This window comes from Hippocampus zosterae, chromosome 11, assembly GCF_025434085.1.
Source record: "Hippocampus zosterae strain Florida chromosome 11, ASM2543408v3, whole genome shotgun sequence".
NCBI lineage: Eukaryota > Metazoa > Chordata > Actinopteri > Syngnathiformes > Syngnathidae > Hippocampus > Hippocampus zosterae.
The window spans coordinates 18,279,765-18,295,498 of record NC_067461.1 but is presented as its reverse complement, the minus strand read 5'-3'; the positions used below and the strand labels follow the sequence as shown (position 1 = coordinate 18,295,498).

General features: G+C 39.9%; 2 protein-coding genes across 2 annotated transcripts; one reads left to right on the top strand and one right to left on the bottom strand.

Annotated features, from left to right (window-relative positions):
* Positions 1-5,672: 5,672 nt before the first annotated feature.
* Positions 5,673-8,814, bottom strand: mxtx1 (mix-type homeobox gene 1). Its single transcript, XM_052079814.1, has 2 exons — positions 7,369-8,814; positions 5,673-6,852 (listed from the first exon to the last, which is right to left on the bottom strand). The coding sequence occupies exons 1-2, from the start codon at positions 7,573-7,575 to the stop codon at positions 6,145-6,147; spliced, it is 915 nt and encodes a 304-aa protein (XP_051935774.1). The 5' UTR covers positions 7,576-8,814; the 3' UTR covers positions 5,673-6,144.
* Positions 8,815-11,649: 2,835 nt separating this feature from the next.
* tmem254 (transmembrane protein 254) lies at positions 11,650-15,677 on the top strand. The gene is made up of 4 exons (XM_052079830.1): positions 11,650-11,799; positions 14,503-14,606; positions 15,388-15,447; positions 15,544-15,677. The coding sequence occupies exons 1-4, from the start codon at positions 11,650-11,652 to the stop codon at positions 15,659-15,661; spliced, it is 432 nt and encodes a 143-aa protein (XP_051935790.1). The 3' UTR covers positions 15,662-15,677.
* The last annotated feature ends 57 nt before the right edge of the window (positions 15,678-15,734 follow it).

The window sequence follows — 15,734 nt, the reverse complement described above, 5'->3', positions numbered from 1 at the left end:
TAGTGTTTTATGAATACGAAGGATGTGCAATTGTAACACTAATACCGTTAACATTCTAGAAAAGCAACTGAATTTACCACCATTGTCACCGAGTGGACACCGTAAGACACACACAGTATACAACAACGGACCCCATCTTAGTGAAATAGATTAAAACAAATGATGAAGAATACAGTGCACTGTTATGGTGAATTTAGCTATTGTAATTCATCTTGATGAACCGGTCTCATCTTGGGTAATGGGAGACTACGGGCACCTTAAGTGTGTTACTTACAGGTCTATCCAGTCTACTGCATCATTTTGTTGTGGTCACTGTCATTCAAGACAAATGTGCTTGACAAATATAGGAGGTTGGAAATAGAAGCAAGGTTGCATCTTGTTGATGTTGTTGTTTTTTGACAGCTTTGAAGATTTCATATTATGCAGAGCGGGCATAGAATCACTTGGGTCACTTGTTGATGTTTCCACTTTCCAAAGAAGCTTTCCAGAGCGTTTTTATTCATTTTTGCTACTTTGTTGGCTTATTTTCTTACAACCATGTCTGGTGACCGACATGCTGGCAGAGGTGCAGGTGAATGCAACTGATTTTAAAAATAAAACTTCTGTCGGACTCTAAAGTGCGATTTTTTTCCCTGTCTCTCTGTGTGGCCTGGTACCCAATGTCCCATAGGATGGTACGGTCCGCAGCCCAGTGGTTCGGTACCACTGATGGAGAGTACACTCACCTTTAAAATCATTGGAATAGGGAGGCCAATTATTTTATTCTGTGAATTACCTCCCCGGATGAGCTTATATGTTTAGGACCATGAGCAGGTACTTTTTTTAAGCTCTTGCTTTTCCATCATTTTGGTGAAGGTGAATCATCGTCTCATCAGCTGTACTTTTTAGGGGGCAAATTCCATCCAGTCATCTTGCCAATAAGTAAGTGGTTTTCATTTGCTAGTACAGCCGCCGAATGTTTCTTTTTTCTTTTTTGATGACTTCTAAAAGTGGCCCAATTTAAAGTAAGTTAAAATATTGTAAAATACATAATTTTTTGTACAGGTGTTACCAAACTGGTGTACACTGATGCTGCTCTAAGTCCTTCCTGTGTGGAGTTTGCATGTTCTCCCCGTGCCTGTGTAGGTTTTCTTCGGGTACTCCGGTTTCCTCCCACATTGCAAAACCATGCATGGCAGGTTAATGGAAATCTCTAAATTGTCCCTAGGTGTGATTGTGAGAGCGGATGGTTGTTCATCTCTGTGTGCCATGCGATTGGCTGGCAACCAGTTCAAAGTTTACCCCGTCAACTCCATTTTTTTCCTAAAAGAGAAAAAAACCTTTCAAAATCAGAATAAAACTGAGTTTTTTTTTTACCTAAAAAATACCACAGTAAATGTTTTGTTTGACACTGTACCACAACACTAACATTTAGGTACTTGTATAAGTCACGTGTGCATACATTGTGTTGCAATCGATTTTTCACTGATATTTTCTTTATGCTACTACTGTCACGAGTTGACACCTACAATGTTGACTATTGATGCAGCGCAGGTGCTTCGTACAACGTATGGCCTTCCCATTTCTCATATGAATGACATTTAAATATCAACTCTTTTGGATGAGGCTGCGGCTTTTTGGGAGTTTTATTCCCCCGCAAATTGGAAACATTTACAGATGACAGTCAAAACATGCACGTGATATCGGCATACTTTTAGATGTACAATGGCATGACATTATTCTTAGCGTCGATTTAATCAACATTAGAATATAGGCGATTAAACAAAATAAAGCTCTTGGACAGAGGCATGACATCCGTTTATATGAGCTGTCTGCTCTGCAAGGGGTTTAGTGTTCTATTTGAAGAAAGGCAAACAAGAGTATTTCCGCTCACTACTCCCTATTCAGTTTCAGGTATTGCTGCAGAGTCCATGCTTTAGCCTATAAATAACATATGTGGGGACATGCACGTTGACATGCACTTCCTACCTGTCTGTGAGCAACATTAATCACCGTCTGGACACAGGCAGTAGATAAGCGAGAGTGGAGCAGTGCAATCACAAAGAGCCCAGATGAGCTCCTAAATTAGAGCGTGCGGCCGGTGTCAACTCCCTGGGAGGGTTTGGTGAAATTACAGGCTTTATTTTTAGTGATCCTAACCTTCATCGCCCGGTACTGCAAACAGCTGAGGACCATCACTCATATGTCTCGGTGACCTTAGTTTCCCTTCAATAAAATATGTGCGTGTATGGTGTGCATTGTAGTTTGATGCAAACTAGAATTGCGATTCCCTTAGAAATGGTTAATACATGGTGTTAATACATCCTGACTGTACGTGAGTATGTGCCATGATCGTCCATCGATGCCGTGACAAGTTCAAAAATGTGAATTGAAATGCTTGACAAACACCAAATAGTCGTGTTAATGTGTGTGAATCTGTGTTTGTGTGTGTTTGAAGAATGTTGAACACTGAAAGTAACAGTGGTTTGTTTCCGAATAACATAGTTATGTGATACCCCACCCCCATTTCCTGCATGCTCTCTGCAATTATATTACTCTTATCTACTACTCTTATCTGTTTGGAGTGTAAAGTATTGTTTAGTGTTTTGAAAAAGGGCTATGTAAATGTGATTTACTAATTTCAGAAATTGTCGATTTCATTCATTACTCCATGGAAGAACATTGACTTTAACTAGGTACACATTCATTTTCACAATATTGTAAACAGTCCATTCTGCGCATGCTGGAGGCAAACATCTTGAAAGGGTTTGGTGTATGCCTTTGAATTTCTATTTGCTTTATAACAATCACCCTGCTGCTATTTTTTAAAGACTTAAAGCGGATACAGGATAGCGGTGTTTAATTCTAACTGAAATAAAACTCATTATTTTCACACTTTTGTGTTGATCCCCATGGAACGAACAGCAGCTTGACTGATCGATTGGTTTATTTCACTCCCAGTGCTTTACTGAAGGGATAGTAGCTCACTCAAGCAGGGGATTCTTGCTTTGATGACACAGATCTGAAAATGTGGTCAACTGGAGGATTACTTGCAAACTGGCTGGTCAGGATGGGAGCATTTTACACTTTGAACTTTGACTTCAGCTGTCTCTGTCATCTTCTGTCAGTTGTCAATTAAAATCAATAGCGGTCAGGCTTCAGTGATATAAAGTGGACAGTCTCTCAAATGTTAAGGAAGAGAAGTGGAGAATTATGGCTCGTGCCAAAAGTGAAACACAGCCCATTCTTGGGCACTTAGTCTCGATGTTAAAACATTAAAAAAATTAAAAAATAAACACATTTTAATTGTCATACAAGTGTACTTTTCATAGTCAATGAAAAATAATGGACTAAAACTACTCAGGACAGCTGGTTGCTGACCACTGGAGAAGGAAAACACCTGTCCAGCATCCATTAGACAGTCTGCACTATTTCCTGTGTTGAGCTATCTTTAGTGAAGAGCACATTGAGGAGTCATGCTCCCATTGTGAGGCCTTTTCTCGCTCAAGAAACCACCACCAGAGGGGAACAAAAGGACAACTCTCTTCCCATCATCTTGTGGATGAAGGCAGGAGGCCAGCATTGAGCACAGCACATTCCAAATTTGGCTGGAAATACTTTCAAGTCTAAAGCTTCACATCCTCAGACACTGGGCTTCTTCCTTTAAAGGTTTGAAAAAAATATGCAATGTGTCAACCAAACAACCCTGCACGGACTGGCCTGCAGGCAAAGAAAGAAATAGCATGGAGTACTGAGAAGCTGCGAGTTGCACTTTGCATTCAATTACAAAATTACCCCCACCTCGAAACATATGCACTGCGGCTGAAGCAAGGTTCGAAAAATGCTATCTTGCGCTAATCTAATCAGTGAATGTAAGCTAATGCTTGCATCTGCTGGTGCTCTGTAATGATCTAATAACTATGCTAGTTTCAGATATCCATATTGTGAAGAAAAAGGCTTTTTGCCATGCAGAGAAAAAAAATTGATAAAAGTATCCGCCTCGCCATTTGAAACTTGTTGGCAAAACAAGCTTTCCTGGAGTTAAGTGAATAACTCATCACAAGTTAACTCTATCTATCTATCTATCTATCTATCTATCTATCTATCTATCTATCTATCTATCTATCTATCTATCTATCTATCTATCTATCTATCTATCTATCTATCTATCTATCTATCTATCTATCTATCTATCTATCTATCTATCTATCTATCTATCTATCTATCTATCTATCTATCTATCTATCTATCTATCTATCTATCTATCTATCTATCTATCTATCTATCTATCTATCTATCTATCTATCTATCTATCTATCTATCTATCTATCTATCTATCTATCTATCTATCTATCTATCTATCTATCTATCTATCAGACAGAAAAGACTGGACAAATTTGTACAAATATTTATACTGTAATGCAGATAGTTTTGTCTGTTTGAATGTTTTCAATATACTTGGTGTTGGAGTCATCTAAAAGTAAGTGCAAGTATTCAACTTACATGACTTATTACGGGACTTGCATGACGTAACTAACTACATTTTTAAACAGGTAACTAGTAATTGTTTCGGAATACGGTACTTTTAAAGTATACCTGCCAATACTTCATCGTCATCGTTTGAAAGGGGTGGGGGAAGGGGGTGGGGGTCTTCGAGAGGACGAAACAGCAAAGACCCACAGGAGGACGACAACAGCATTGGGTTTTATTCACAGGCACCATCTAGTGGTTATTTGTAAACGTTCATTGTGGTATGAATAATATGTGTTATTTATTCTCCTTGGGTCAGCATTAAGCTTACCAAATCTATTGTACAGGTGGAACGGTGGTTGACAGGTTAGTACGTCGGCCTCACAGTGCTGAGATGCAGAGTTCGATTCCGGCTCCGGCCTTCCTGTGTGGAGTTTGCATGTTCTCCCCGGGCCTTCGCGGGGTTTCTCCAGGTACTCCGGTTTCCTCCCACATTCCAAAAACAGGCATGGCAGGTTAATGGAACACTCTAAATCAGGGGTGTCCAAACTTTTTGCCAAGGGGGCCAAATTTTATGTGGTAAAATGTCGGGGGGCCGACCTTGGCTGACATTCTTTACATTGAACAACAATATTGTCCAACAAATTTTAGTAAGCCAGTCTGTTTCACATTTCCATTTTTATTTTAATTTCAACAATCTTAAGAATTTCTTTTGGTTCATTTGAAACAGGTATATCACATGCAACTGCTTATTCACTTGACTTTTTCTTAAACAGAAGTCTCCTGAGTGCAAATTGATTGATTTGAAACATAAAATGTATCACCATGACTTTTCAATAGTCACAAAACCTTTGACTCGAACAACAGGGAAATGAACAAGCAATACACATATCCACAACTGCAAGGATCATTTGAAATATGACATATCAGTCAATATAAACACGGAGTGATGTCTTGTTAACTCGTGAGTGATGCCCTCTAGTGTCTAAATGCTATTACTCATTTAGTGAATGCTATTACTCATTTAGCCACTAGAGGGAAGCAGTACTCTATGAAACATCACTCACCAGTCTACGAGACCTCAGTCAATGCAACACGTGTTCCATTGCGCCCAACCTGCGGGCCAGACGGCACTGATTTTATGACAGGGGCCGAGGGCCGGATGAAATTTGACCGCGGGCCGGATTTGGCCCGCGGGCCGGACTTTGGACATGCCTGCTCTAAATTGTCCCTCGGTGTGAGTGTGAGCAAGGATGGTTGTTCATATGTGTGTACCCTGCGATTGGCTGGCAACCGGTTCAGGGTGTCCCCCGCCTACTGCCCAAAGACGGCTGGGATAGGCTCCAGCACCCCCCGTGACCCTTGTGAGTATAAAGCTGATTGGAGAATGGATGCATTGTACTGTCTATCAATAAATACATTCATACAAAAAAAAATGTGCTGCTCTTTATTTAAAATGATTTATTTATATAAAAGTGCAGAAAAACATAAATAATATAATAAATAGAGGCGCAATCAATAAATACAACAGTGATAACATGCAACGTGAAAAGGGCTTTGGATAATACTGATCCCATTGGTAACACGTTGGCGCTTTTTTTACCATGCACACACCTCAGAAACAACACAAAACAGAAGAAAACCAAAGACTATATATGATTTGTGATTCTTTTCAAATGTCCGCTGAGAGAATCCTCAGCACAGAGCCATTTTGTCATGAGTACTGTGGCTGTCCAATCCTTCCCCGCCCAGCCAGTCCTCATCCAGCTCCCCCAGGATCTCCTGTAGGGACAACTCAGGCAAGGGGGCATGCTGAACCACTGATGAAAATCCAGACCCCCTGCAACCTTCCGGAACACTCCACGAACCATCCAGCTGTGAGTAGTGACTCTCTGCTGGGGGGCTTTTGTCGAGGCTGGCATCCCAGTATCCCGAGTCGGGTGTGTCGGGATTAGTGGAGTGAGAGCCGGTGCGGGCCGTGTAGTTCTGTTGCTCTGGGCGCATGAAGGCGAACACGCTTGAGCTGCAGCTGCGGCCCTCAGCAGGAGACCACAACGGGGTCATTGCGTCTGTCAGGGCGCATGTCTGGGACCAGTAGCCTCTCAGGCGCGGGCTGGAGCCGTTGCCCAGCGGTGTGCTCTGATGAAGACCGTACATAGAGCCATAGTGTTGATGCTCCTCAACAGTGGGGTACATTGGAGGACACTGTCCATAAAAACAGGACTCCTCCATCTCTTCTTTCACCCGTGTGGGGTAGCACGGCGGGGGGCCCTCTCGCCCCAAAGAGACTTGCCCACTCTGATGTGGAGCTTGAGCATTTTGAATTGGACTGTCAGTCTGCCACAGGCCTTTCTTGACCCCTTTGCACTTCAGCGTTCGAGCTCTCCTGTTCTGAAACCAAACCTGGGCGGAGAGGAACAGAAAAAAAACAGTTTACATCTGAAAAAGCAACAGATCAACAAAGTCATTCTCGCTCTGTTAATCATTTTCTGGAAATGAGCAGGGTTCACATCAAGGGACTCTCAGCTGTCCGAGTCGCTGCGCCGTGTAGAACCTCAAACAAAATCTTGATAAAAAAAGTGCTTGTGTCATCTTTTCTTGAAAGAAATGAAGTGATAGCAGTATCAATTCAATGCCTTTTGGAAACAGACCTTCCGATAATAAGAGTATACATTACAACATGTGTGGTTGCTCTACGTCATCTGACCAGTTTTTATGGGGTCGCTGGTTATCACAGTAATAATGTAATACGTGTAATTAAAAGTAAGCGTGTAATGACAATGGTGCCAGGCGAGGAATCGCATTTCTAACTTAAGCTAACTTGAAAACCCAGAGACTCTGAACTGCATCGTCTACACTGCTTGGTAAATTCTGAGGAAAAATATTTGATGCCAAACACAATGAAAGCTTGTGCCCTACCTGGATGCGGGACTCTGGAAGGCCTGTCGTCTGAGACAAGCTCTCTCTGAGGCTGATGCCGGGGTATGGGTCGGTCTCGAAAGTGACCCGCAGGAGCTCCACGTGCTCTTTGGAGAAGCTGGTCCTCTTCCTGCGGCTGGCGCTGCGAGACGAGGCGCTGCTGGAGGCCGTGGGTCTGGCATCATCTGAATAGGGGGGGAATGGCATCAGAGAAGCTCCATATCAAAACTTAATTTGTCTGATATTTATCACTGCTAAATTAGAACTTTTTTTTAATGTGCATCGTGAAGCCATGAAAAAAACAGATCTAGCATAAAATATGGAAAATCATTGAAATGTCAGCGGAAAGAACTGAATGCTTGCAGTTTTATAATGCACAAGAAAAGTGAAGGTTGCAAAGGGTTTTTAGACACCCACATATAAAAATCGAACAATTCAATATATTGCCAACTTCTCGCCCATCCTTATTGAACATCCTAATACTAAACACGCTGGTCAAGACTTGAGATCCACACCACGTGCATATAAACTAATGTTTTTCTGTGCTTTGGGATGCAAGAAAAGACAAATGTCCCCCCCCCCCCCCCCCAAAAAAAAGCACAATGTACTGTATTTGCTCTTACCATTGCTGGAGTCCTTCCACATGGCAGCGCTTAAATGGATGACGGTCTGAACACAAATGGATTTCTAACCGACGTCTGATGTGACAGAGGTCAGTGTGGTTGTGTGTGCCTTCACTGTGTGTCCACTGCTTATGTCAGGATACCTTATATATTGATCAGCTGAGGACTTGGTAAAGCAGCGACACAATGTTGGGGTGGGGTTTATTCTTTGGAGAGAGTTGGTCAGCAGAAGAAGTGTGCCCCCTCACCCCCCCCCCCCCCAAAAAAAGTCCCTCGTTATCACTCCATCTTTATCAAAGTGTTTTCAAGGTCAATAGCAAATGTGACATAAAGGAACTTTGACGGATAGACTCATCGATACCACTTAACATCAAGTACTCATTGCAGCTGTTGGCTTTTTTGCCGTGACTGTGTTTTGGATGCCCTGCACATATCAGAAAATAAGGTGGCAATAGAAGTACTGCAAAGCACTTCTGCATTTCATTCAAAATGCTACCTAATTTGTGGAATTATTACTAATAGCTGAGATAAGGGTTTCATTTCTCTTCTGTAAACCTTTCTGCTCACATTCTTAATGTTGGGTAAACAGTATTTGGGTATTAGTTAAAGGACAGTACAGGTTAAGTACAGTAAAGGTAATGTACAGGTTATCAAAGAAAATTATGTGAACGGTTTTCAGATGGCCTGACAACACAAAAATAAAACATTTTTATTCACAATAAAACTATTGTTTTTAAGTTTAAAAAATTAAAACCAATTCAAAAAACTGTTCACATTTCCATTTTGACATTTGTTACTTTGTACTGTTTCTAATTTGCCACATTCATTCACATATTGCTTTACTCAAAGCTATATTATTTCTCACTACTGTTTTGAGTAGTATCGTGGCTACATTTGCGATCGTTGTCAGGAGTAGCGGTGGTAAACATTTATCACTCGAGTTTATTCTATCATACATGATTAGGCTTCAGGGGTTGTCATGCATGCTCGGCATGTCCATACCACATCAAGCATTTGGCAACAGTTCCTTCTTGGTTTTGCAAACATGAAATAGCTAGTATATACATGCTTGCATGTATCAAAAAGCCGTCCCCTAATTCCCAATATGGCTCCTGACAGTCATGTGACAAATTTTAAACACAAACACATGTCGGGAGATTTGCAACCCGCTGCACGTTAATCAGCAACGATAGTTTCGGGTGGCAAAAAACATAATGTCACATAGTGATTTGAAGCCCATCAATGGCTACTCTTTTCTTTTCATATGCAAAGCAGAAAGCTGCTATCACAAGAGCAAAGACAAAGGTGGCTCATTGTTCATTGATTAACTGGATGCTTACCTGGCCCTCCGTGCAGTGTCATTACAGCGAAGACCCTCATCCAATTGGGCGGCAAGCTTGTCAAGCGCTTTAACATGTCCAGGCTTTGGCCGGGTTGTGTGCAAATTCATTGACCTTTAACCCGCATTGTCGCTAACTTACCTGAATGCGCAAAGCTTCCAGAAAGTGATTAATGCCATGTTTCAGATTTGATGTTTCATGTGTATGTTGTCAACATTGTGTAGCCAGAAGCATGAAGAAGCCCATGAGAAAGAACGCAGTGTAAAGCCACACAATGCTAAAGGTCAAAGTTGTATTTGGACATGTAGTAGAAAACAGTGCAGTGTGTAGGTGACCCATGGTACCTAAACAAACGAACACAATCTTGAATCTTTATCTGAGTAACCACTGGAATCAATGTCTCCGAGGGGAGATGGCTCCTCAAAGTCCCACTAACTCACTACAGAGTCCAGCCAAATCCTATCAGAGATCAGAGCCACATTTTGCTTGTTTTAGAGTCTCCACAAAACACTTCAAACCTCACCGCGATTTCATAATATAATATGAGGATATGATTACTTTCCTGAAATAATGGCCCAAGGATTGTTTATTTTATTTTATTTTTTTGACAAATTTTTTTGTGGGGCGGCGCCCTCTGCTAAAATGGCCAAGATCCCCAATTGAATAGATCATGCAATCTTACCGCTGGAATAATATTAGACCGTTCAAAACATTTTGATATTTTTAAAATGAGAGATGAAAGTAAACTTTTCTTGATTTTTTTTTGTGGTGCTGATTCCGAATCTACCCTAATTATTTTTTAACCTAGCACACCATGATTCCATAGTAATAATAATAATAATAATAATAATAATAATGATAATAATCATACAAAAATATAACATGAAATATAATAATATCCATAATAATATTTATGAATTAAGGGTTGGGCTCATGTGGATTTTATATCCTGGAATTTCATAGTTATAAAATACAACACGTGGTAAAATTCGTTTTGCACATGTTTTATTAAGTCAAACTTAAAAAATATAAATTAATACATAAAAAAAAGATGTGTTCGACAAAAAGTAAAGATTTTTTTTGTCAAGTGACATCACGAATACATTTGAGGGGTGCGTAAAGCCATCTTAGATTAAAATTTTCTGTAGACCAGTTGTTTATTTTTTTATTGAAAAAAGGGGGGGGGGCTTTTATTGATCTTTTTTTTGTTTTTATTTGATTTTCATTTTCTAAAACCATTATTCTAGGAAGATGACAGCTATGGTCATGATTTTCAGATTTTTCATTATTGTCTTTAAATAAGCATGGGAAAGAGTCTTACAGAATAAATAAGTGCTACGGCCAAGTTTACATACAGTGATCAAGTGATTCAATATAACGTGACGCTGGTTACACCGTCTGAGCATTTAACAAATGTGATGGATGTATGACTCACTCAAACATTTTGGGGGTTGTGTAAAATATATTTCAACATTCCCATATATTTTGCAACGTTCTGTTTTCCATTCCATTTGATTTGTAACATTTGCATCAATTTAACAAGAAATATCACCATTATTAATTCAGTCATAGGTTTTCATCCATAATCTTAAGAGCTGCTAATGTCCCACTGATTCAGTATATATCATAATCAATTTATTTACGTACTAAAACATAACAGAAGTTGGGTTTTATATATATAAGAAAACCCCGATTTGTGAAAAGTAACTTTGATGTGAAGCCGCAAATCAACAGTGTTTAGATATCGGACAGCCTTATCTTAACATCCTGTTCCACCCTTGCAACACTCAACGGGATAACAGCGGGTAGAGCAAAATTAAACAGCCACAAGTATTGCTACATGATACAGAAAACATTATTGGACCGGATTGCAAGAAATCGTTTGTTTTCGTATGGGAATGTCTTTACACTGCCGCATTTGCTTTTGGGATGGGTAAATGTGCGATAAAGTTTTGGCATGGCGTGGTTCGTAGCAAATCTCATCTCAACACAATTTTTGAAATAAACAATTAATTAAAGTATAGTTTGTGATGTTCATAATCACTCAACGTCGCAAGTCGCCGTAACGGTTTAAAACATACAAGGACCCTTTGTATCAGTGCAGGCGATATTTTCACAACCATCAAGGGGCGCTATTTCAACGGGTGTGTTCCTGCTCGACAAAAATACTGTAAATACATTGAAAACATTGTAATTAATAAAAACAACGTTTCAATAAACAGTTGGCTTGATCAATGTTACAGTTCAAATCGTATATCTCACCGTGCGTGTATGCTTCGTAAATTATAAGTGCGTCCCTAATATACAAAATACACTGCATGCAGGCTGGCCGTTCCAGTGTTAGACGAACATATTTGACGGTTGCAACAGCAACAGCAGCAATGGCTAAAAGTGATGGAAGTGATTATTTTAAAAGAACCAGCCTCTTTTGGATTGTCTCCATTATTTTCGGCGTGGGGTATTTTGCTGTAAGTAAGACGAATTAAATAGACTATAATTTGAAGTAAATGTGATGTTTGCTGTCTTTGCGAACTTCACTTTGACTTGCCTGTGTGCGTTAAATGTACCCAGGATACCACACCTCACATTTAAAGCGAATGAGACCAATGTAGGGTTTTCTGTGATTTATACATATTTCTCTCGTGCTCATGTACCGTTTCTTATTTTGTGACAGATTCACAATGGCTTCCGAGGCCATTGTCATTGTTTGGAGATCGTTAGTGTGTTTTATCTTATCGAGTTCACTGTGGCGTATCGAAAGAAAACAGATTTTGAATTTTGCGCAAGGTTCAAACTGCAAGTGAACACGTCTCGGTTTCCTGCGGCTTACAAGTCAGCCAGAAGCCTTTCGTCTACGGATAAACTTCCTTCAAAACTTTATATACTTTCAGTGTTGGCTCGTTTAAAATATGACAGGATTGCGCAGATGTCATACACATTTTGTCCCTTTGTTGCGCTTTTCCACGTTTAAGTATGTGGTTGCATTGAATCTACTGACGGTAAAATTTGTTCATATGTGATTTAAATACTCTTAACAACTCATTGTCCTTAATTCATTCATAATTATTAGCTTGAAAAAAAGTTTATTTTTAGTTGAGTGTTGGAATTTAGACGAGATGTGGCCAACAGTTAGCTGTACAGGAGGAGCCCAAACTTCCAATGGACCTTTTGTATTTTGAGATGCAGCAGCACACGTGGCACATTTGTCACACGTTGGACGTAACATGAGGTCCACCAGCTCAACTTTGAATTATAGATGATTATAAATATTCCATATGCTTAGTCACTGTCGTACTTGTAGTAGAAAAAGTCGTACTTGAGTAGAAGTGCAGATGCATCAAAAGATTGGTGGGCTAAACGTGAAAGTACTGACAAACCAAACCAAGTCCAAGTAAAGGAGGTAACTGGCTTGGAAGTGTGCGTACGCTGCAAAAGTTAAAAGTATAGTACATATAACTTTTTTTTACTGTCAATAGCGGTTTTTATAATTGCATACAAAAACTGCCCACAGATAATAGTTCTCTTTTTATGTCATAGTGCTCAAATTGATAACACAGGTCAGCCCTTTATTTTCACTAAATGTGTTTATCACAGATGCAAGTAAACTTTTCTTAATACTTGTTTTGTGCTAATTCCGAATTTGCCCACGGTTTTCTCAAATAAATCACGTTTTAATAAATTGGACATCATTTTAAAAGCAATTATCTTGAAACATTTGTCAATTTTTTAGATGCCTTGCATTCAGTAGTATTACTGTAGGCAGCAACAGATGGAATCAGTTATTTTGAAATGTTCTTAAATTCCAGCTCATGGCAAAATATGTGTGGTGCAAGCTTTTGTAGGTCAATCTTAAAAACAACAACAACTCAACTGCTCAACTGTATTTATAGAGCACTTTCAAACAGGCATCGCTCCATGCTAAGTGCTGTACCACAAAAAGAGAATGTATCTAAAAAATCTAATCAAATGAAAAATCTGTTTCGAGACACAAATCTGTTTATCATTAAAAGAAGCTGTTAATTACCGAGAGTATAATTTAACAAAAAAAAGCTAATGCCATCAAAATGTGTTCCCATAGCTTTGTGTTGTTAAAAAACAAAATATTGCAAAATTCGCTACTAACTGTAAAAATACACCTTTCCTGTCTGGTTTTTTTTTTTTTTTAATTTTTTGGAGGGCAATTAGATGAATAATAATTTAACAACAGAAGCTGGTGGGTTTTAGGCTGGCACAAGACAACACCTTCAGCACGAATAATTTCATCGCCAACATCAACAATCATATTAAATGAGGCAATGAATGGAGAAAACCTTTCTTCTCCAAATCTGTTTCCATTGCGGTAAAAACTCACCAGCTCATGTTGCACCCTTTTGCTGTGGTCCCTGTTTTGTCGCCTCATAAGACCTCGCGATCTTAAATCAATCAAGTCTTAACCTCTCCCTATTTATGTTGTGTCGTCATTCATGGAAGTTCTAGAAAAAAAGGTAAAAAGGCTGTTTTAATCAAGGAGTAGAAAGGAAACATTCGTTCGAAGAAGTAGGGAGAAAAATGAAAATCATCGGAAAAACACAAGCGTAATTCACATACCTGAAAAATCTACTTAAGTATAGTCGAAGTATTTGTAGTTTATTTCTCACAACTGCAAACCACAACCCCCCCCCCCCCCCCACACCCACCCAAAAATTAAATTGCTCATCAAAATGATTTTCAATAAGACCATTATATATCTGAACACATTTTGCTACAAAAACGTGCATGTCCAAAATGGCCTGAATGAGCTGCTTTGGCCTCCCGAGGTGCATCAAATGTAAAATTTTAGTGTCCGGTCGAAAAAACAAGGTTGAACTTTGCTCTACATTCAGTTGATGCAGTCATGCTCGACATCTGCATTCAACCTGCTTCAAGCGTGGCAAAAAACAAACAAACGTGACTAGTGTTGCTTTGCCTTCACCATGAGATGGGTTAAGACAGGAAGACCGTCAGATGTTCTTGTGGCTTTTCCACTTGTTAAAAAAGAACATGAGTTTTGTTGAGCAAACTAACTTGTTCGCATATCTGGCAGTTAGTCACGTAGTGATTTCATGACTTTCTAATTTGCTGTGTGCCTGTTTTTTTAAATTTTATTTTGATGATGATTTTTTTTTAAAATAATGAATAACTTTCTGTTGCAGTGCATCGTGTTTGCGCCTGAAATCATACCATACCATCTCCTGGGCCCATTTGGTACCTTCTGCCGATATCTTGTTGACAACCATGCTAGCGTCTTGTACAAAGGGTAAGAGCTTAGCTTAAAATGTGCACCATGAGCTAAATAACAAGCATCAGGTGACGATGCATCAGCCAAATCATTTATATGGCCATTTGGGGGTATTAGAAATCTGTGATGCTTCTTTTTGTCTTCAAAAGGCGATGTCACATGTTTGTACATTGTTTAATCAGCGATGCTTCCCAGGTCGTTAACACCCCCCCCCCCCCCAGCACACTTTGTTGTCACACGATGGGAGAGTGTGGCAATAAACACAACAATAGGTTTGCTGGGAAATCGGATTTCAGGTTGGCTTCAGCACGTGACTTGCTGTTGCCTGGCAAATTGTCCTACGTGACTCCTCGATGGGCAACTTTTTCACCCCGCGCCTCCTAGTCAATGGATAGTGATGATAAATATGTCACTATCTGTTTATTTATTTAGGAGACCAAGAAAAAAAATCTTTAAAAAAGTACCACGGTCACCTCGAACACACTGAACTCGTGTGGTAAAATAAAATCTTTCAGATCAGAGGAGAAGTAAGAAGGAACAACGTGGTTGCACAAGTGTGCACACCCAATTTTGGAGAGGTGCAGATGTGTGTTCACACTCGTGTCCAATTCGAGTCGGCTTCCACCTGCCACCATTGAAGCGGCATCGCAATGACCCCAAATAAACTGTAGCTGTTTAATTGCTTCCATGCCGCATTCTGCGAGGTTGCTTAGATATTGTTATCTTTACAAACAACGTTTTTATAAATGAAATACTGTAGATTCAGTTATTCTGAATTAGATCTGAAATGCTTTTCCAGGTGGTGGGCGACCTGCGCGATCCATTTGGTTGAGGCCTTGGTCTCCTTGAAAGTCTGCAGGTAAGAAAGAAGAGCTTATCCACTAGGTGATGCTGTTGGGTAAAGTGGAAACGTGCTGAAATTTGAAACGTTGCATGTGTCATCTGGTGTTTTCAGCAACAAAGGCATCACCATGCCCACCAGCTGCTTGTGGTTCTTCCAGACCTTTGTGTTCGGCTTTGCCTCACTGGGCCTGCTCATCAAATACAACCCAGCGCGGCGCAAACAGCACTGATGTGTCCTCGACAAAACTCAGCTGTGAACATTTTGTATCCTAGGAACATGACACTAGTGCCTTTTCATTTTTC